The sequence below is a fragment of the Rhinolophus sinicus genome, chromosome 17, assembly GCF_057876585.1.
Source record: "Rhinolophus sinicus isolate RSI-liver-muscle chromosome 17, RSI-T2T, whole genome shotgun sequence".
NCBI lineage: Eukaryota > Metazoa > Chordata > Mammalia > Chiroptera > Rhinolophidae > Rhinolophus > Rhinolophus sinicus.
Genome location: NC_142517.1, coordinates 142451117 through 142472297, shown reverse-complemented (window position 1 = coordinate 142472297; position 21181 = coordinate 142451117). Strand labels below are relative to the sequence as shown.

The following is a 21181-nucleotide window of genomic DNA, read 5'->3' as shown; positions in this document are numbered from 1 at the left end:
TTCTAAGTGGTCCATCATTTGTCACACAAATGATACAGTTCAACTCCATTTGCAATTTAAGTAGAATTGTGAGATGAAAGCTGAAACGAGGGCCACCACTGCTCCACAAATAAAGAGAAATGGACTTACATTCCTACAGAATATATTAATAAAGGAGGAGGCAAACATACTTTCTCCCAGTAATGTCAAAATTAAGACAGATATCGAGCAGTACACTTTCTTTTTAATAGAAAGATACTTGAGTTTTCTTCTCTAAGTTGTTCTCTTGAGATTAGTCAGAGGAGAAAAACATTATGCACGCCCTGTGTCTTTGGAGCGAGGTGCAGAATAGAATTTCTTTCCTGAAGATCTGATTTGGGTTGGTTTAAACCCTGGCCCAAGTAAGCTCCTTGGGGATATTTCTTGTGAAGGCTACACCAGAGCCCCGGCAGAGGGAGCTAGCCCAGAGCTGGGGAGGGGAAAGGGCCACACGGGGTAAACTGAGCCACACGGTGACAATCCAATCAGCCCAGAAACCACCAGGGCCCTGACTCAAAACTAATGCCTCTGTTTTTTCAGTGACTGTGCTAGCAAGACGGCCCAAGCCCATCGGCACCAGGAATTTCTTTTAATACACAGTGAGCACACTGTAGACGCCCCCACACTGTGCAGGCTGGCTTCCATCTCACACAGGGACAGGAGAGAAATGTGATGGAGGCTGCTTTGTACTCACGATTATCTGAGGGAATTCTTTCAAAACAGCAGAGGTGATTAAAATATATTATGTGTTCCTTTCCCTCAACCCTCCTCCATCTACATAAACTTCATCGAAAGGGGACTGAGGCATCATTAATATCTTTGACCCACCATCTCTACCTAAGGGGAGGAAGTCTCCATTCCTGAAGGAACAGCGGGGGCAGGGAGAGGAGCCCCACACTAAAGTTTCCTCTTCAGGGCCACGTACAAAAGAAAAAAAAAAAAAAATCAAGCCAGGCAGTCAGCACCATCCATTTCAGGCCCTCATTAGGTCTGTTTGTTTGTTTTGGTCTCTCTGAGTTTTATGATACCTGTTTGTGTTTGTTGTTTTGTGGGGTTTCCTAAAAACATTTTTAATATACATTTTACTGATCTGAGGTTATTAAAGTCTGAACTGGGATCAGAAAAGAAAGTGGGATTTTCCTTTAGGAAGCCAAAAAAAGGAAAATTAAGAGGTAGGATTTTAAAAAAAAAATCCTTGCAGCCCTCAAGAGTTTGTATCAAGCTATATTGAGAGAGAGAGAGAGAGAATGTTCACACGTACCAGACTTCTGGTAATGGTTTCCCTGGTAACAGGGGGGCAAAAACTTGAAGAAGATGAAAGGGTTGGAGGTTCAAGCTTCAGCTTTCACGAAAATGCCAACTTTCCTGGAGAAAAGATTCCTCCGGCCTGAAAACAGAGGCCAGTGCAGAGAACCCCTCCTCCAACCCAGGAATGTTTGGTGCTTTGAGGGACCCAAGGAAAGAGCTTCCCGCCCTTCAGTTATACTTTAAAAATTCTATATTCATGGCACAAACAGCTCCAGACAATTGGAACGCTGGCCCCAATCATAGCATGAAAGCCTCTATTTATCAGAAATTAAACATCTTCCCAGCAAACTGAAAGGGCTTCCTTACCTAAGTTCCTGTGTAGGAAGCACTCTGGGACCCATTAGCCCTGGAGTTGGAACAGGAGCAAGGAGGCCAAGGGCCCAGCTCCCTCTGTTCCGTGTCATCGGCCACCGGCCACCCTACAAGTACTCATGCACACAGGAGGTCGCGCTGAGCAACCTGCCATGCCCTACAGAAAACTCAGCTCGGAGTCCGAGGAGAAAACCCAGCACACGTGCCTCTTCCTCTGCCAGGATGCAGCGGGGCCAGCGCATCTAACTTAGGCCCCCCCAGTCGCCCCCAGGCCCAGCCGACCACTCTGAGTCCACCTCACACTAAGCAGAAGGCACAATTCTCCTAGTGAGACAATGCTCAACCAACTCCTGCGGGTTAAGGACTGGGACACAGGTACGTGAGCTTGTTTTGGAATGCAGAGTAAGGAGCACGTGGGACTATACCCTTGCAGAATCCCTGATTGCTTGATGCTGCCATTTCAATACTAAACGCAACCACCTTGTTTTCCGTTTATTTTTGTGTGTTTTTTTTTAAAAGAACACATAAAGCCCCATCAGAACAAACTCTGCTTGCCCTTTAATGGCTTTACAATCATGTTACAATTAATTCATTGTTGAAGAACCTATCTCTAGTGTTCAAGGTTGAACGGAGCTGATGTCACCCTCTATTAACTCAAGTCTGAATTAGAAGGTAATTTAAAAAGGAAAGAAAAAGCTCTCTGAATCCAGTGTTCTCTATTTTCTCCCAAACTCCAGGTTTTGGGGGGTTTTGTTTATTTGTTTACTCTACATCTGATTATGAGTGGAAAGGAGAGTCAGGAGAAGTGCAGCACAGACAATGGTTTGGGGCATGGACCGCTGAGATGGCAGGAAAGGGAGGCCGCCAGGGAACCCGCCAAGGGCAGAACGAGAGCGTGGGCCTGCGCTCAGCACCACATGAGTCACACAGCCACCCCGCCCCGATCTTACAGAAACAACCCACAAAAAGGCACTTTCATCACACAGAACGACAGTTCCTGCGCCCGAGGAAAACATTTGTTTTAGAGTCCCTGCTATAACAAAACAACTATTTCTATATGCCAGTCACAGAGCCGGAAACCAGCTCAGTCAGACAGAACCTTTCTTTGTGATGGGGTCTAGCGTGATGTGACCTCAGCTAGCACCACACAACCAGCAGCACCCCACAAACACAGCACATATCCACCCAGTGGCCAAGCAAACCCCAGAGAGATTCCGCTGCAGGTAGGAAGAGGCTTCTCCTCTCCCGGGAGGAAGGAGGAGGCGAGTGGGATGCTTGCAAAGCACTTTGCCTCTTGTCGCATACTTCAGAACCCAAGTTCTCTGTCCTAGGTTTTCCTAGTTCTGAGTCCAGGTCTTGCTGGAGCAAAAGAGTTAGTTCCGTTGTCAGGTAAGAATTTGGGGAGGACGTAATCATGCCGACACCTCCGTGTTCCTGAGGAAGCTGTTGTGACCTCTATCAGCTCTCCAGGTGACATGGTGGCCTGTCGGTGGCACCAGGGTCTCTGGCAATAGTGGCTGACCAGTCATCCCCGGTTTAGAATCCTAAGGCTCTCACCAGTCACCAGCATGACTCAAGCAGGCCATGTGCAGAGAATGGACGGGCAGGCCTGAGGAACACCAGGGCCAACCAGCCAGCCTGAAGGGCCCCCCCGTGCCCAGGCGAGGGCCTGCGGCGTCTTCAGAACTAAAATGCACCTCATTATTTATTGGCAGACAGCCAGGGCCACCCTGAGTCTCTAGAACTGCAATCTCTATTCTCTCTCCTCTACCTTGCTCCCACCTCCATTCCTATCCCTGCCTTTTTGCAATGCTTGGTTAACAGTCCATATAGCCTGATAGAAAAGACACAACTCATACAATCATTGTTACTAAGTGCTCCTTATGGGCCCACTAGAAAAGGAGGAGGAGGACAGTGCAGGAAAACTGAACTAAGTCAGACAAACTCAGGCGCAAGTTCCAGCCTCGCTACCCCCTCCAGTGATCTATCTGTCTTCGGGAATAATAACGCTCACACCTCACAGAGCTTTTAAAATGTAAAATGCCTAACATATGTAAGTGCACAGCGGGTGCCTGCTAAATAATAGTAGTTAGGAAGCAGCAGTTCTTCTTAAGTCACATATAACATAATAATAAAATAGATCTGGTAATATCCTAAGCTTAAAACTCTTCAATGGGTCTACATTGCCTATAGGATAAAAGACCATCAATTTCACCAAACTCTGATCCAGTCTAACTTTCTGTCTCGTCCCCCATGCACCCTGTACCGCTCTAAGTTGCCAAAAGCATGCATATCACTTGTGTCTTATACTTTTGCTATTCCTTCTGCTTACACAGTCCTGATCTATTCTACAGTCCTCAGGACCCAACCTTTCCAAGATGCCTTCTTTAATTCTTCCTTCCACGACCACCAAAATCAGTACCAAGACTGCCTTTTGTGCTCCCATAGCATTTTGCACACACCCACCTTAAGCCCATATTTTCCATATATATGATATTTATGGATGCATCTGTCTCTTTCCTTATCTCAAAAGTTCTTCCAGAGTCTTACATATTTTGGTGGCTCCAGTCCTTAGCAGTGCTTACCACGTGGTAAATGCTTAAGGTACTTGCATAAGGAATGAATGAAAGAAACAACCAAATGGACGAAGTCTAAAGACATTAAAATGGACGAAGTTTAAAGATCTGGAAAACCTACTCTAGCAACGGAGAAGTCTACGTCTAGTTCTTTTGAAAGGCAAATGCCCAGAGTGACTTCTGTAAGTGGGGACATGGTTACTCACAGTTCAACAACAGCATCCGGTAACCATGGTTTTTCATTCCTAGGTGCCTAGGTGCACCGTCCTATTCACCATGTTGGGAGGCGCAAAACCTATAACCTATAACCTCTTCTAGAAAATAAAAGGGAGAATGCTACATATTCTTTCAGGCAACACAAATGAGACAAAAATGAGCGCATGGGAGATGGCAGGACTCTACAATCAAATGTTTGAAGTATTTTTTTAAAAACCCAGTGAATTTGAAAGGGATGAAAAAACCAAGCGAGAATAAAAGCGTCCAGTTAAAAGGAGTCTTCCTGATCTCAAAACCATTGTTTTAGAGAGACTGGAAAGGAAAGTTCACCGGTTCACCACATTACCATGAATCAGAGAGACTATGGTGACCTTCAGATTCATGATTCAATTCTTGGCCTTGGAAAAAAAAGGCCCCCACAGCACCACCTCCTATTCCTACTTTAAATAGGGCTTGAGAGCCCTTTAAATGGCAAGAGACACCTCGGCCGCACCTGGTAATCTATCCCAAGGCGTTATTTTTTATATATTCATATCTGTGCCTGACCCTGCTGATGCAGAAACACATCAGCCAGTGGCCCTCACGTGCGCCTCAGTGGATACTGAAAAAGTTAAATCAGGTCCCCCTCTTAATTTCCTTGAAGGTACACTTATTGCTACAAAATGAGAATATTTATGTAATATTTATGGTGCCTGAAAAATGTCTCTATTGTAGCATGTCAGAGCCTAATTTTATTCTAAATGGTTTTCTTTGTGGCTCACCATATATTGGGTCTCAAGTTATCCATAGTTCGGTCACATCTTCATGAGCACTACCCAAGAACTGCCTGTTTCTATGTCATACTATAGAAAAATCCAAACACTGAAAGGGACCCAGACTTCTCTAGTAAATAAAGACTCAAAAATTATTATTATTTGTTAACTACAGGATTTCTTTTACATGGAGTCGGTCCATCTCTAATTATAATGTCAACTTAGGGAGGGTGGGGATGTATTTAAATAGCCTTCGTGCTTAGCACAGCATGTGGAAAAGACTTTTTGGTTCTGATAATAAAGAGGGAGAGAAAAATAAAGAAATTCTGGCTCATATGTGATTAATCTTACTTTAATAAAAATATGAAAGAGTCTTAGAATAGATAGGAAGGAGGGCTGACTTGGCACAAACTAGAACTATATACTCCAGAGAGGGAGAAAACATGTTTAGAAAGAAAGAAAAGCAAGCGTAGAAGAGATGAAAATTACCACCAGAGTTACAGACCCAAACTATTAATTCAAAGAGAGCTCAAATTCAGGCATATTTTTTCCTTTTAGTTTTATATAATATCTTACTGTGAAGACCTTCAAAATTAATTGATGTCTGCAACAAGATGTGAATAACCATACACCTCAGCAAGGAACATTACATACTGACAGTCTCCCACGCAGGTGGCCAGGGTCAGAATTAATCTAACAGATGTACCCAGGGCTGATTTTCATGAATTTCAAAGCATTAGGTTAGTCAGCTCAGCTTCTCAAAATAAGCCGATCTAATATGACAAGGTGCCTTTTTTGGTTTTGTTTTTATTTTTTGCTCTTTAAATCCAGAGCTACCTATAAAGGTGGCAGCAGCAAGACATTTGAAAGCACGATCGCCGTTAACACTTAAATTTGAAAGCAAGGATTTGATGATGAAAAGCAAAGTAGCAGGAGATGCCCCTCAGCTCTGCGCAGATGGTGAGCTCGGCAAGGCAAGTTCCAACCTGCCCCTGGTTTGAAAGGGCAAGGCTTCATCTCCCTGCTGATATTGTGACACAAATCCTTCAGGGCCAAGGCCAGTCCCAGAGAAAGGGACTGATCTCCAAGACGCAAATTTAGGCTTCAGGCTAGCTATCTGGAGAAACAAATGTCAAGATCTGGGTAGGATGGTTGAAACTGGGTTAATGAAAGCATAATTAAGGAATGCTGAGTAGCAAAAACAGCTCAATAACCAGCAAGGTAATGTGATTTTATGATGCTGTAGAGCATTCCTGAATGCCCGAGCATTTTCCACATTTAAAGCTTCTTTCTGAAGAGACAGATGCCCAAAATAAATCAACGAAAAATGTACAATTGGAGCATCTGGAATATATATTTTTCTTCTTCAAAAGACAAAGGAAGTCCTATACCTGCAGCAGTATTTTAAAACAATTACAGAAATAGTGTGACCATAGATAGCTTACCTAGCTTTTAAGCTTCTAGGTGATAGAATAGCTCTGCCAAAATGGTGGTTAAAGGAATAAAGAAATCTCCTTGGAAAGGGGGTATAAGGAGGTTAAATAACTTGCCTGACATCATAGCAAATCAAGGCCAGAGCTCGAGCTATAATTCAGTGTTTCCAATTAGCAGGCCTCTGCTTACAGTCAAAGCACATTGATTCTTAGGCGGCAAATATCACTTAACGTTTTCAATTACTCTGAAAGGCCCAGGAGGAAATAAAGAAATAGCACTTACCTTTGACAATTTGCTTTGCACACGCATTGTAAACCTGCTCCTGGGTCGTGCTGGGGGGCAGTACTCTGTCGAAGACATACGGCTTCCCTTGCTAAAAAAGAAAGACAAAAGAAAAAAAGGGGGGCAGAGAAAACACATTAAAAGTTTAGGAATAAAAAGCACTAATTGAGTAGTTAGACCACAGGCACTAAATCACCGACCCTAATTCTTTCAGGCAGTTCTTTACTAAGACTAGAGAACTGTTACAGCGTCAAACACACATATATTATGTGTTATAAGTTGAGAATCTGAGAGAAGAAAAGCATTTTTGTTTTTTTGTTTTTTTACTTGAAATACTTTTTCTGATGAAAAGTAGGTTGACTTGCGTCATTCATTCATCTAAACAACTATTTATTGATTGAGCGCTTACCCTGAAATAGGCACTAGACTCGATGCTGCCCAAATCAGAAAACAGTCCTGCCCATGTACAGCGCTCAATCAAGTGTGGTAGATAGCTAGTGAGCAAGAAAGCAAACACACAGGAAAATAGAAAATGCTTAGGCATAAAATAAAGGGACAGGAGGGATGACAGAGAAGGCACAGAAGACCTCCCTGAGAAGTACCAGCTAAGTGGATCTTCAAAGGATCAAAAGACTGAGGCACGTGAAGAGCTGTGGAAGAACATTCCAGACAGAGGGTGGAACAGACAGGAAGGGGCCTGGTGTGCTCAAAGCACTGGAGGGGGGTACAAACGGAAATCAGGAGCCAGTTCATGCACGGCACTGCTAGCCAAGGTAATGTGCTTGGGTTTTATTCAATGGGAAGACGACATGATCGGATTTAAGAAGTTGCTCTTTTTTGCAAGATATTATTGCTTTGTGTCCCAAAGAATTCTAGTGTTTTCTTCACACGCACAAGTGGTGCCTTAACTGGGTCAAGGTTTCCTAGACAAAGAAAGCCCTCTGTACAATAAATCAAGTGATTTCCCTGGTGTGGGGTCTTGGAATTTGGGATGATGCTGGACTGTGTGCCATTCACAGAGGTAACTCAGATGGGGAGGGGAGAAGCAGTGCATGGCACTGCGTAAGCCCTGACCCCCAATCACTCAATGTTCAACAAGCAATCATTGGACATTTACATGCCAGGCACAGCACTGGGCACAGGGGTAGACAGACAAAGTCTCTTCCTGGGAGAACCCCCCACAACGGCACCTTTAATCCACTAATACTGCCCATGGCCCGACCCACCCAGATGGCCCTTCATCCTTATTTTCCCAAGTGGCACAGGGGAGGACAGGAAAAGAAAAGGGAGGAAAGAGCACCCAAAGCCTCTTTCATTCCCACCCTGTGTCTCCTACAGATGGTTCTGGACACTAGGCACCACCCAAGGACAGTCCAACGCCTTGAAAAGATAAGTGCTCATGAAGGATCCAAGGACAAGGCTTGTTACATCCCATAACCTTCACACAAAAGTAAGTACCAGCTGTCAGACTGGCTTAACAATTTCCTTATTTATGACTAGGGTACAGCTGCACACAGGTTAGGTCTTATGCTTTAGGCATTATGCTTGAGGCTTTGGGCTTTGAAAACAGGATTGACTCAACCAAGTAAATAAGCTGAATTAGTAGCTTATTTCAAACTGGAGAAACAAAGGAGAATTTTTAGGTACCATAAAATTTTGTTTTTATACAAAGCAGCAGAAGCAGAGTTGTTAAAATTATGGAAAGGGAAACGGATCATTTTCTGATGGTTTGGTCTCAGCAAGTCTCATTCAATTAGTGAATCAAGTATTTGGTCGAATAACCAAGAGACTATTCCTCACCACGACCTACTGCCAACAATCAGCCCACTACATTCTTATTAGCTTTATCTATTTGTAAAATTCAGCTGAACATCAGTAGGGTGAAAGGTAAGAATATGGGTTTGCAGAGTTTGCCTAAGTATGTCATCCACTGAACCTTCTGGAAACAAAATGCAGCTTTGCTTAATTTTAAACAAATCTATGTCTCCAAACTTCATGAGAATCAGCAAAATAAACCATCTTGGTTACAGCATGATCCTGCTTTGAGTTTTAGAGGAAACGCACTTAATAAAGCAGGAAAAATGGCGTATTACATTACAGTATATGACACAAAAAGATAGGCTTTTCTCTCTTGCATGCTCCCCCTCTTCTTTATCCCTCCCACCAAAATAAATAAAAATGAAAAAAGATAGGATTCCCCAATTTTGGTCTTCCACTTAAAACGTATATTGGAGTATATTATACTTTCACTTTAAGAGAGGTAGAAAGCAAGAAATCTCTACTCATTTAAATATCATTTATCAAGTGGCAAACAGATAATACTACAACTTTCCATATGCTGAAGTTCACTTCCAAAAGAAGCTACTTTCCATAAAAGATAAAATCTAGACAATTATTAGTTATGAGATCTATCTTACCAGGTTTAGCACGTTACGTAGTGAAAAACGTAAGCAACTTTATGTGTCCTTTCATGCACAGAGTGGGCTATGGGCTCATTATAGATGAACCTTAAAGTCTTGGAATTAGAACTTAGAATTTAGTGACTGACTATTTTCAAAGAACTGACTTACAGCATAGCCATGTTAGCTATATATGCACCTGCCATTAAAAAACACCACCAAAGAAAAAGAAAGAAAACCTACTTACTCGTTGATGCTTTGGTAATGGTGTAAGTCTAGCAAATCCTGATTGCGACTTGAGCAAAGATCTGTCTCCCAGACAAGAGTCTCCCTGTTTCTGACCCCACCAAGAAGGAGGGTTTCTGTGGGCAGGCGTTGGGCTCAGCTCACTCTAGGTGTCACTAAGTTTGCAGCTATGGAATAAGCTTTTGGAATTACATTTTAATAGGGGTGCAGGGTGCTAACACTTGAAACTGAACGATGAGGTCACCATTTACTCCTTCTGGAGATATTTTCTTTTCCAGGTATCTATTCTGCGCATGGTTCACTCGGAATTCTGGCTACTCTCTATCAGTGTCTTTGCTGGCCTCTCTTCTACACTTCTAAACAATGGTGTGCCTGGGACCCAGACCTCAGCCTCCTCTCAGTCTATACTCTTTATCTTCATACAATTTAAATGAACATTTCAGCCTTCAATTCTCACCTAAGCTCCAGATTCATATACTCAGTCATCTGCTAGACATTTCCAGCTGGGTGCCCATTAGCCATATCAAACTGAACTGGCCAAAAAAGAACCAGCAATCCCTCCAAATCAGAGTAAGAACTGTACCACGAATCACCCAATTACTCAGACCAAAATCATTCAGTACATCCCACAGATCCCTTATCTAAAAGATATCCCAGGGGCAGCCGCTTGGCTCAGGTGGTTAGAACACAGTGCTCATAACACCAAGGTCACCGGTTCGATCCCCACATGCGCCACTGTGAGCTGCGCCCTCCACAACTAGATTGAAACAACCACTTGACTTGGAGCTGATGGGTCCTGGAAAAACACACTTAAAAAATAAAATATAAAATATATCCCAAATTCTATTACTTCCCAAATTCTATTACCACACACCCTTAGTCCAAGACACCATTGGTTCTCATCTGGACAATAGCTATAGCCTCCTGACTCGTCCTCTGGCCTCCATTCTTGCTCCTAACAGTCCAATTTCCATTTAGCAGTCAAAGTGAGCTTTCTAGAACTATAGATCAGATGTTATCACATCCTCCCTTGAAAATCTCCAATGGCTCCTATTATACTTCAACTAGCCCTTCTTCACCCTCAGCTCCCCGCATGCTCCTCCATCTCACAGAGTAGCCCAGTGGACTTCTTCCTGTATCATGCTTACTCCTCGGCTCAGAGCCCTTACTCTTAACTCTTCCACGCCCTTAGAATTCTCCCACTGCAGATCTTCATGTGGCTGTCTCTGTATCACCCTTCAGATGGCAACTCCAATTTCTCCTGTTTTGAGAGCCTCCAGGATCCTAATGAAAGCCCACCCTGGTATCACTCTCTATCACTTTACTCCATTTGGCTTGCTCCACGGCAATCAGGATAGGATGTGACCTATTCTCAGCCAATCAAATGGACCACTACAATTAAAGCATTTAACCAGCTAAGACGGAGGTCCTATAAATCCCAAGATCTAATTACATGTAGGCAATCCTGCTGCAATTTATGAAGAGAATCTGGACAGGACATACACATTCCACCTACATTACAACTGAAAGTGAAGTCACCCAGCTTTGCCATAGAAGCCTCCACGTAGAGAGCACTGCTAATTGCATGGGAGCAGTGTAACGAAATAATTTACCAGGATCACATACAAAAAATAACAGCAGATGGTTCTTACATTTTTATAGTTAAAATAAAAAATAAAAAAATCAAACCACCAAAATTCCTATCGGGTTGTTGAGAGCAAACTGTCTGTGAACCATATGGCCTGCCTATTAATACATTTGACCTGCTACCCAGCAACTGTTCCCCAGCCTGGAAGGAAAATTATTCTGGGAGGCAGAGGAAAGCAAAAGGCGCACTTAAAGGCATAGAAGATGGGCACCAAGAGGGATGTTAAGGAAACTGAAATTAATTATCACAAGAACAGAGCATCAAGAAGTAATCTAATACCAATCTCTAAGACCAATCAAGGGTTGTGATCAAAGGTAGCCAATGACTTGAATGATTTTTTTTCTACCTTTACTAGAAAAGAAACAGGAAAAGGAAAAGGAAAATGGGACTTACCTTTCCATAGCAAGATTTAATATCACTCTGTGGAATTATCTTCAGACACTGAGGAGTATTAGAAAGAGGAAGTGATTACTGAGATCATTACCTCTCTGCTGCCCACGTGTTTACATGACTTCATTGCTGAAAGTACAGGACATAACGAGTTCTTTCCGCCTATGCTGACAACCAACACCATCGCCAACCACTATGATCCAAACCCTTTTATACTTTATCTCATTTAATTCTCACAGTAACTCTATGAGGTAGGTATTATTATCCCCACTTCACAAACTGGAAAACTAAAGCCCAGTCACATGACCAGCTCTATTACTTTGGGGAAATAACTTTAAGGGTCTGATTTCAAGTGTTCTTTCTTTATACTGTGCTGTTTTCGTAAGTAGCTTATGATTTATCGGAAAAGTAGGTGACATACAAAACAGCAGGTGCTAAGACTAATAGGAAAAATTGAAGCAAAGTAATTAATGAAGTAACAAAAGACACACCCCTACTACAGCCTGTAGCAGTCAAGAAAGTTTTAACCACGATGAAGGTGGGACTGACATGAAACCAATGAGGAAAAGGGCTTTAAGATCAGGGAAGAAGGCCAGAATGGCAAGAAAAATGGAGGGCATGCACTTGGCAAGGCTTCCTTGCAACAGAAGGATTAAAAACAGGCAAAGACTGATCATAGGCAAAGACAGATGTAAACTTTGATACTGTGCTCGCTTCGGCAGCACATATACTAAAAACTTTGATATAAAAAATTGAAGTTATTGAGAAAAATTCCAGGATTTTTAAAAGCCAAAGCGTCCTCCTTCAAGGTCATCCCAAATAAACAAATGAGACTGGGAGAGGGTAGATGACCTGCAGAAAGTCACCCAGCGAATTAGGTAGGTAGCACATCTTGTGCCTAGAATCCAGACCTCCTGGCTCCCTATACAGTGTTCTGAAAGTTCTGGCTTTAGAATCAATTGCTCTCACGGAACATCAAGGAAACAACAAGCATGGGCCTCTGGTCCTTTTTTTCCTGCTTTCCTCCCAATCAATTCTAAATTATTTCCAAATATACAATTGACTAGTTCAATGAACAAAAAGACCTTGCTATGAGAGCTGGAGTAGAACAGCGGGACAATTAAAATCATGGCCTCTTAGAGTTAATACGAACTTTAGTCAGTCAGTCCAACCTCCTCTCAATGCACAATACCCATCTCCATGGGCCTGACAGGTGACAGTCAATCTGCTTGAAACTCAACTAGCCTTAATTGTTAGAAAGTTGTGTCCTTACACTGATGTAAAATCTGCCTTCCTAAAGCATCAGGCCTAGAATTATCCTTCAGAACAAGACTCACCAGGGCCAGAGACCTGCCTACAAAGCGATTATACATCGCAGCTTTGTTTCACTTTGGGAGCTAAGTGTTCAACATCCAAATTTCTTTTATCTGAGAAAGAGAAAGATAGATGTGCTTTCTTCCTAAAAGTTGTATGGATTTCTCTTGACTTGAAGGACTCCAAGGATGTTCGAGGTTAAGGCATCAGTAAAGCCTTATATTAGTTTGCACAAGAAGAAATTAAATAAGATAAACACATAGACCATGAAGGGCTTTGGTTAACAACCTGACAGAATGTTTCCAAAACATTAAGTAAAAACCAGAAGTCCTTGGGTTAATGTTGATACTTATTTTTTATCAGCACAAATATCTTGCCAGAAGTATTTGTGCTTTATTGAAATGTAATTCACATACCATAAAATTCACCCCTTTAATAAAAGTATACAGCTGTGGTTGTCATAATAGTCACAAGGTTGTGCGACCACCAGCACAAATTCCAGAGCATTTCCATCACCCCCCAAAAAAACTGTACACATGAGCAGTCACTGCCCATTGTCCCAATTCCCCCAGTCCTAGGCAACCATTAATCTACTTCTTGTCTTTATAGATTTGCCAGTTCTGGACATTTCATATAAACTGAATCATATAATATGTAGCTTTTTGTGACTGGTGTCTTTCCCTTAACATAATAATTTCACGGTTCATCCATGTTGTACCATGAGCCAATACTTCATTCACTTTTATGACTGAATAATATTCCATTGTACACATTTACCACATTTTATATATCCATCAACTGATGGACATTTGGGTTATTTCTATTTTTTTGGCTATTATGAATACTGCTGTGAACACTCATGAAAGTTTTTATGTGGACATACGTTTTCATTTCTCTTGAGTATATATCTAGGAGTCACATGGTAACTCTATGTTTAACTTTTTGAGGAACTGACAAATTGTTTTCCATTTTAGGTTCCCACCAGCAGTGTATGAGGTTCCGATTTCTCCACATTCTTGCCGACACTTGTTATTGTCTGTCTTCTTTTTATAGCCATCCTACTAGGGTATGCAGTGGTATTTGCTTGTGATATTGATTTGTATCTTGGAAGAAGTTTTTTTAAATTGATATTTAACAAACCATGTAACATATATTATGGATATAGAGATGTTTCCAGGATCCTAACACATTGTTGTGCTATTATCTTAACATTTATAAAATGTCTCAAAATGAGAGAATCATCTTACGAAAAGTATAAATTATTCACATCCACATACTTTAAGAAAAAGGCCAGTGGACCAGGAGGAAGGGACTTATATAGGAATTGATGATAGGGTTTCTGTGTTCCCCACTCCAGTAACCACTACTGAGTGTTGCCCAAGGAAGGCGGCCTACCAACATATGGTAGAAATGAATTCAAATACATTTCGGTGTAATTCCCATCTCTCTGAGGCTCGGTTTCCTGATGTGTAATATGAAGCCAGTAATATCCACAATTCAGCACTCCTGTGAGAATTAGACGCAAATTAAGGATCTAGTGCGGTTACAGAAGACGTTATAAAAGATGTGTGTTATAAAGGATGCTCAAGATGTGGTCAGTGTTATTCTGTAATAAAAATGTGGACTGTTTTATACCAGGCACTTGTATTATACCAAACTTACTGAACACTGACCCTTTAAAGAAGTACAGACGACTGCCTAAGAAATAACCCACAGCCAATCCCTTTTAAAAAGAAACGGAAGGGATACTAAGTGCCAAGCACTCACCGTGCACCAGTTCAGATACGTGGCACGCTGGCGCCCTTACAGCATCCAAGCGTCAAATCACATTTTGGGCATCTCCAGGCCCACAAGTCTGCGACTCAGGAGCTCAGCTCCACAGAGCAGGGGGCCATTTAATTTCCAAGGGTCCTAGCAAAACTTAAGTCTGTCCCAAGGCCATCCCCTACAGGCTTTAAAAATAAAGAAAACTTCAATGTTCAGCCATAAAGCCTGTTCAAGAAAGATGAATAGCTGTGTCTGGTGCAGACACTCACAGACTCACCAGCCTTGCCATCTTAGTTTTGGAGCCTCCTAGAAACCTCTGTGCTAATATCAACTGCAAACCGGAAGCAGACGCTTCCAGGGTCCTGACCTGGAATCATCACCGTTTCCATGCAGGCTGGCCCAACTCCAGCACTTGCATCTCTTCACCTGAGGGTTTTTCTGGCTGCTGGAACCCTCTCTGCGGCCTGAAGCTGCTCAGGACCCTCCCAGCACCAACCCAACAGTCCTCATCCAATGAGGGAGGGGAGCTGGGGTACATACTTTAACTCCCTTGCCCAGGAGTGGAAGTGGAGGAAGGTGACTGTGGCAAGTATTCCAAACTGGCTCTCAGAGTCCCCATTGGAATGAAACTCCCATTGCTCTTGGTGGTAATGGTGGTAACTTGCATGACGACACACCTTATATTGGTTTCCTTCACTTCCCCGCCTCATTTCTCCACTCCTCAGTGAATCCTGGATTCACCTCTCAAAGAAATTTGCACGTGAATCCTTGTCCCAGTGTCTGCTTCTGGGAAGCCCTAAGTAAGGCAAAACTCCCAGACATTTTTTTTACTCTTTCATTCAGTAGGCCCTGAGAGAGTCCAGATTTGTTGAATCACTGTCAGAAATGGAGCCATCACATTTGGCTGATGTCCAGAGAAGGGGATGAGTGAAAATTGAAATCCTTGTTAAAATTTAACAAGCTTTGAGCTTGGGACATTGGCCTAGAAAAAGGGGTGCCATTTTCTTCACAAGGGGATGCTTCTGGTTACCTGCCAAGCCTTGGGCCCAGGAGTCCACATCTCCCAGTGGAGTACCAATTTCTCATGTACACAAAAGAGAGCTACAGGCTCCTGAAGGCCCTGGCCTAGCACGGTGTCTTAGACACGATGGTACAAGGTATGTGCTCAACACAAGTCTGCCGATGGTGATGACAACTAATGCCTGCTAGCTGAGCACCAAGGAAGTTAGACGTAGGACACCAGGATGCCAAGAAATGGTGTTGGGGTGCTGGGCTGAGGAAAGGAATCCATACTCATTGTATCTCTCAGTGAAACTTTTCTTGTTGCCGACCATTCTCGTCTCCCACCTTCAAGACTGTAGCCGTCACAGAGATGCCCCTCTCTTTCTGCATCCCTTTACCACTTTCGCCCCATCCTCCACCTTCCTGCTTATCTGGAGCTGGCCTGCAAATTCCCAAAGCAGGAGAAAAGCACACTGTGAAGACACATCCCATTCCTGGCGTGCCCATCAGCTCTTGCCCATGCATCACTGTTACATCCTCTCCCGGGCCCACCAATCTGCAAATGCAGCCTCACAAGGAGACCCGGAGGCCAAGCAGCCTGATTCCTGCTGTCTGCTGGGCCCTCCACTCCAGCTCCATCTTCTCCTTGTCACTCCACTGCCTGGCCCCATCGACCCCGGGATGAATCTGTGACTGGAGAAGTAAATGCTAAGCCAGAGCTGGACCCAGACATTCCCACGCCCCTCCCACACTGGCTCTGTGCCCCAGGGAAGGTGGCTGGTGCCAGTTTCTGGACAAAGCCAAGGCTGCTCCCAGGAGAGGCTGCAATGACACTGACGTCCATAAAGCAGCAATTGGCTTCGACTGCAGTTGCCAAGGCAATGCCAACATCTGCAGCCTCAAGAAAGAACAAAGGCAACACACAAGAAAGAATCTTGCAGGAGGAAACCAGGCTAGAATTCTTTCCTTTCTGCCAAAAGTCCTGCTGTGTGGACACACAAGCACTGTCAAGACTGCAGACAGCTACGAAAAAACACTCTGGGAAGGCAAACTGCCCAAGCGATAATGAAGAAATTCGGAATTACTGCCTGGCTAACAGGCAAGAGGAAGACAGAGGTGTTACTTCCGTTAAAGATTTGAGAGGAATCCGTGTGTCAAAAATACGGTCCTTAGTTGTACATGATTTTCATTTCATATCAAAATACACTGACCTCCCCCCACACTTTGCTCCTGACCTGCTCTTTACCTTAATCTACGAAGACACAGGGATTAGTAGACTAGAGTCAGGGGAATTGCTTCTCCTCCAGGACCTCACCTCTCACATTCTTTATGACCTTAAATAATTTACCTATATTTTCTGGGCCTCCTCCTCTTCATAAAGTGAAAGATTGGATCTTTCTAGCTCGCCCACACTATATAATAATGAGCAGCACAGGAGTTCTGGGATTTCCCCCGTAAGAGTGGCTTCTATCTTCACCACAAACAGCAAGAGAGAAGGTAAACCGTAAACTAGAGTGAGCTCAACATTCTACATATTTAAAGAAATGTATAAAAATGGCTGCTTTGGTTGTTTCAGCAGATCGTTTCCTGCCAAGTCAAGTATGAAAAAAAAAAGTCAACCTTCCTCACTGGAGAGGAAGTTGAAAAATGGTTTCATTGAAGGTAGAATGTAGGAATATTTTTTGCCAAATGGAAGATAGCAATGACATTGCTGAGCTTTCTTCCTGGGGCACGCTGCCCGGGTGGCAGCTTCCCGACGGCAGCTTCCCAGCGCAGCACTGTGCAATCCGGTCAAACTGCCCTTCTGCAAACGTCTCCCAGTTACGTGGAGACTCAGATGGCACTTGCAACATGGAAGCCACATGGTGGGTGATACATGTAAAGTTCTCTTTCCTTTAGTTAAGAAATGAAATAGAAAGACTTCTGCCCAAGACCTTCACTTGTAGGTATGGTGCATACAGAGGCTTCTGCTAAACGTGCACTGCACATATTTACTGCAAAAAAAATTAATATTCTACTGACGTTTTTCACTCTGCAGACACAGCTTATAACCTTATTAATTTCCTACGTATGGAACAGCAATTCTGCCTTTCTGTTAAATTCAGGTTCCTAGTCCCCATTTGTTTCTCATGATTTTAGAGTCTGAGCAGCAATATGAGCTTCCCTTTCTGGCAATGGAGAGTCACTTCCCATGGCCACGTGGAAAGCAACAATTTGAGCTGAGACCAGGATCCCAAATTTGTTTCCCCGCCAAGCCTTCACCTATAACACCGTAGTTCATGTTGTATTTGATACTCCAAAAACATATTTAACCCTCAACTATGGATTTTCTAAAAATTCCACACATTTGGGTTTAGAAAATGACACCGTGTAACCCAGAATGCAATGACTTGCTTCTACATATTACTGATAAAGTAATTCCCATAAAGTACAGAAAAATATGTCCCATAAAACAGAATAATTACATTAACCCAAACCAGTGAGTCATTAAGTTCAGGGTAGCTATGTCAGGATTAGCATCTAAGGGTCCACTCCCATTTGAACAGAGTGCATCAGCACTAAAAGCGGGGCAGCTAGTGGCAAGCTCTCCACAGCTTTTCCACAGCCTTCACTCTAGGATGGATGGGCTGGAATGTGGCTACGCAAGCTTCATGCCTCCCAGCCCAGAGACTCTGCCCTCATCCACAAGAGAAGCCTGACCCATAAGGCAGAGGTGGATTTCCCAATGTGCTGATGAAGAACTTGGGATACACACACACACACACACACACACACACACACACACACACCCCACACACACACCACCCACTCACACACACACAGTTTTTTTAAAATATTGGGTGTTACTGAATTCAGCCACAATTTTGTAATCAGCAAATTTAAAAGAAACTGTTTTAAGTATAGCTGACACAGAAGCTTTGTATTTTTTTTAAAAGACCTTAAATTTTACTTGGAGGATGTAATATCTTATTTTTTAGTCTTAAGGTACGAGAAGAGCTGAGTCGCCACAAACAACTTGGAATTTGAAGAATAAATTCCCCCATCATTTCTTCTGCCTGCCCCATCCCCACACCTTCCTGACTTGAAATTCCACCAGGTGAACCATGAATAGACTAGACAGTAAGAGAGACTACTGTTCCAGAAGGCTAAGTGTTATCAGAAATAGCTCTCTAGTCTTCTGCCAGAAGCAGCAATTAACTTATCAGATTCATTAGTTAATAGAACAGAGATAAACCAATTGTTCATTTCTGTGTAGACAGTGAAGGGGTGGGGAGGGTTCGCCCAGGCCAAGCAGGGAAAATCAGGGTGACAGGGAGAAGGCACCAAAGGCTAATGCCATCGCCTTCACAATCAGCCTAGGACGGGCCAGGAGGCAAGTGTTTAAACCTATTATTCCAGCATCTTTTGTTCAACACTCTTGGGTAATGATTGTTTAATAGACAGACATACACTCCGTTACCTAAGGACTGCTTCTTGGTACCTTCTTCCTTGAGAAAGGAACCCTGTGTTCAGTTCTTATCCCATGTTTCCTTTCAGTATCTCCCTTTTCATAAGCATGTTTCAAGAAAAGGGAGGAGCCTGTGTTTTTTTCTTTGTCCTCCCTCACATTACTGCCCCATCTCTGTCCTCTCTGTCAAACCACTTGGAACTTTGGCCTTCTCTTGCCTCTATTTCCCCTCACCTCCACCTCACATCCTGCCATCTAATCTTTCCCCTCATTGCGCTGCTTTCTTAAAAACAGCTCCATCCCCTCCGCATCATCAGTCTGAGACCTTTGACTAGCTTCAATGTCCCCCAAATTTACAAACCATTTAGACCTGTGCACCAGCCCACCTTCGTGACACTCATCTGCTGTCTCCCTGGATGCTCTGAACTCCACCTCAGGACTCTTTCCTCTTTTGACTCCTCCTTCTCTTCCTGTCACTCACGAGTTCTCCTGGCTGCCAACTCCAAATATAGAAGGTCCCCAGCTCTCTGGTTGGACCTATTCACTTCACTTCTCTTTTGCACCTTCTTGTGTGCTCTCTCTCATGGGAGAGCTTCAACACTCCCCCAGTTTCAACCACAAGCTGTGTACAGATGACCCACAAAAGTCCATCTCTAGTTGTGAGCCACAAACCCATGTTACCAACTGTTGGATTAAAACCTCCAACTGGACTGGAAGTCCCCAAATACTGGAAACATTGTATGTCGAAGAGGGAGCCTTCCTCCTCCATCCCACCTCCACCTCTTTCTACACTAACCCCAGTCACCTAAGCTGAAAAGCTCGGCGCCATCTTGTTCAAAATTCTCCCTACCACTGTTATCAAGACAGTTGCCACAGAGCAGTGGTTCATTTCTTTGGTCTATCTCTTGCTCTGCATCTCAAATATCCTTACTTCTTTTTGTCTAGTTTTGTGCAAGGGCCTTCCAGGTGGTCTGCTTGTCTCTTCCTCCAGTGCATCCTACATCCTTTGCCAAATCCATCTGCCTTTGGCCCAACTCCTAAAAGATGGTGCTCAGTCACTTGTTAGAATGCCGTACTGTGCATAAGCCCCTTAGTTAGATGCCTTCCACAATACAAAACCTAAAACCTAACAACCCTTGCAGGTGGGTCCTTCCCTTCCAGATACTCCAGCAATGCACTCACAGCAACTTTCCTGCATCTACCTCACTGCTCTAGTTCCTCTAACTGAGGCGGCATCTTGATACCTTTACCTTGGTATCTGTCCAAACACTACCTGTTCTTTAAGACTCACATCAAATGCTCTCTCTTCCAAGATAAAGCCTTTTCTTGAGCCTCGGAAATGCCCTCTCTCACAGGTGCTCTCGGGCTCTCTCTCTCTCTTCCCCCCACCTCCCTCCCTCCCACTCCACCTCTGGACTCCCATGGCACTTTGATACTCTCCCAAGAGGACTATGATCACAAACTACTTCATATCACAGTCAATCATCTGGAAGCACTGTATTATGGAAAGAAAGCAGCATGTAGGGTCAGAGATTGCGGCAAGAGGGGGATGACATATCTGAGTGACTCTCACTTGCCACACACTACACTTTGCCTGAGTTAGCACACAGATTTCAAACAACTACTCTCTAATGTTAACTATCACTCTTGGCATTTTACAAGTGACAAAGTCAGGTTCTGAGAGGTCCCCGACTTGCACAGGGTCATAAGGCCCATAATATATTTGCTTCACATGGTGGTAGTGAGAACCAACTCATAAAAAGCATAAAAAAAATCCCTTTACAAATTGCAAAGCATTATACACACATATTTGTTATTAGCATTATAATTTATATTACTCTTTTGTAGATGTAGATTTTTAGTTGTATAAGAACATGTTTTCTATCTTACCCATCTTTGGATTCCCTGCAGCATTTATGATAATTATTAAAAGTGTTTAAGTAGTTGTTAAATTGGATCTCTGATGCTATGTCTTGAATTAATAGTATTTTAAAATGTTTCACTCCAAAATAAAAGTTGCCGTTTATTGAGCCGGTGTGTATGCCAGGCATAGACTATACCTTAGCTCC

General features: G+C 43.2%; 1 protein-coding gene across 1 annotated transcript in view; it reads right to left on the bottom strand.

Annotated features, from left to right (window-relative positions):
* Positions 1 to 21181, bottom strand: part of KIF5C (kinesin family member 5C) — a 144160-nt gene that overhangs the window by 91766 nt on the left and 31213 nt on the right. Inside the window, exon 2 of the mRNA XM_019737476.3 lies at positions 6899 to 6989. Coding sequence (XP_019593035.1) covers positions 6899 to 6989 — 91 coding nt within the window. The remainder of the gene's footprint in view (positions 1 to 6898; positions 6990 to 21181) is intronic.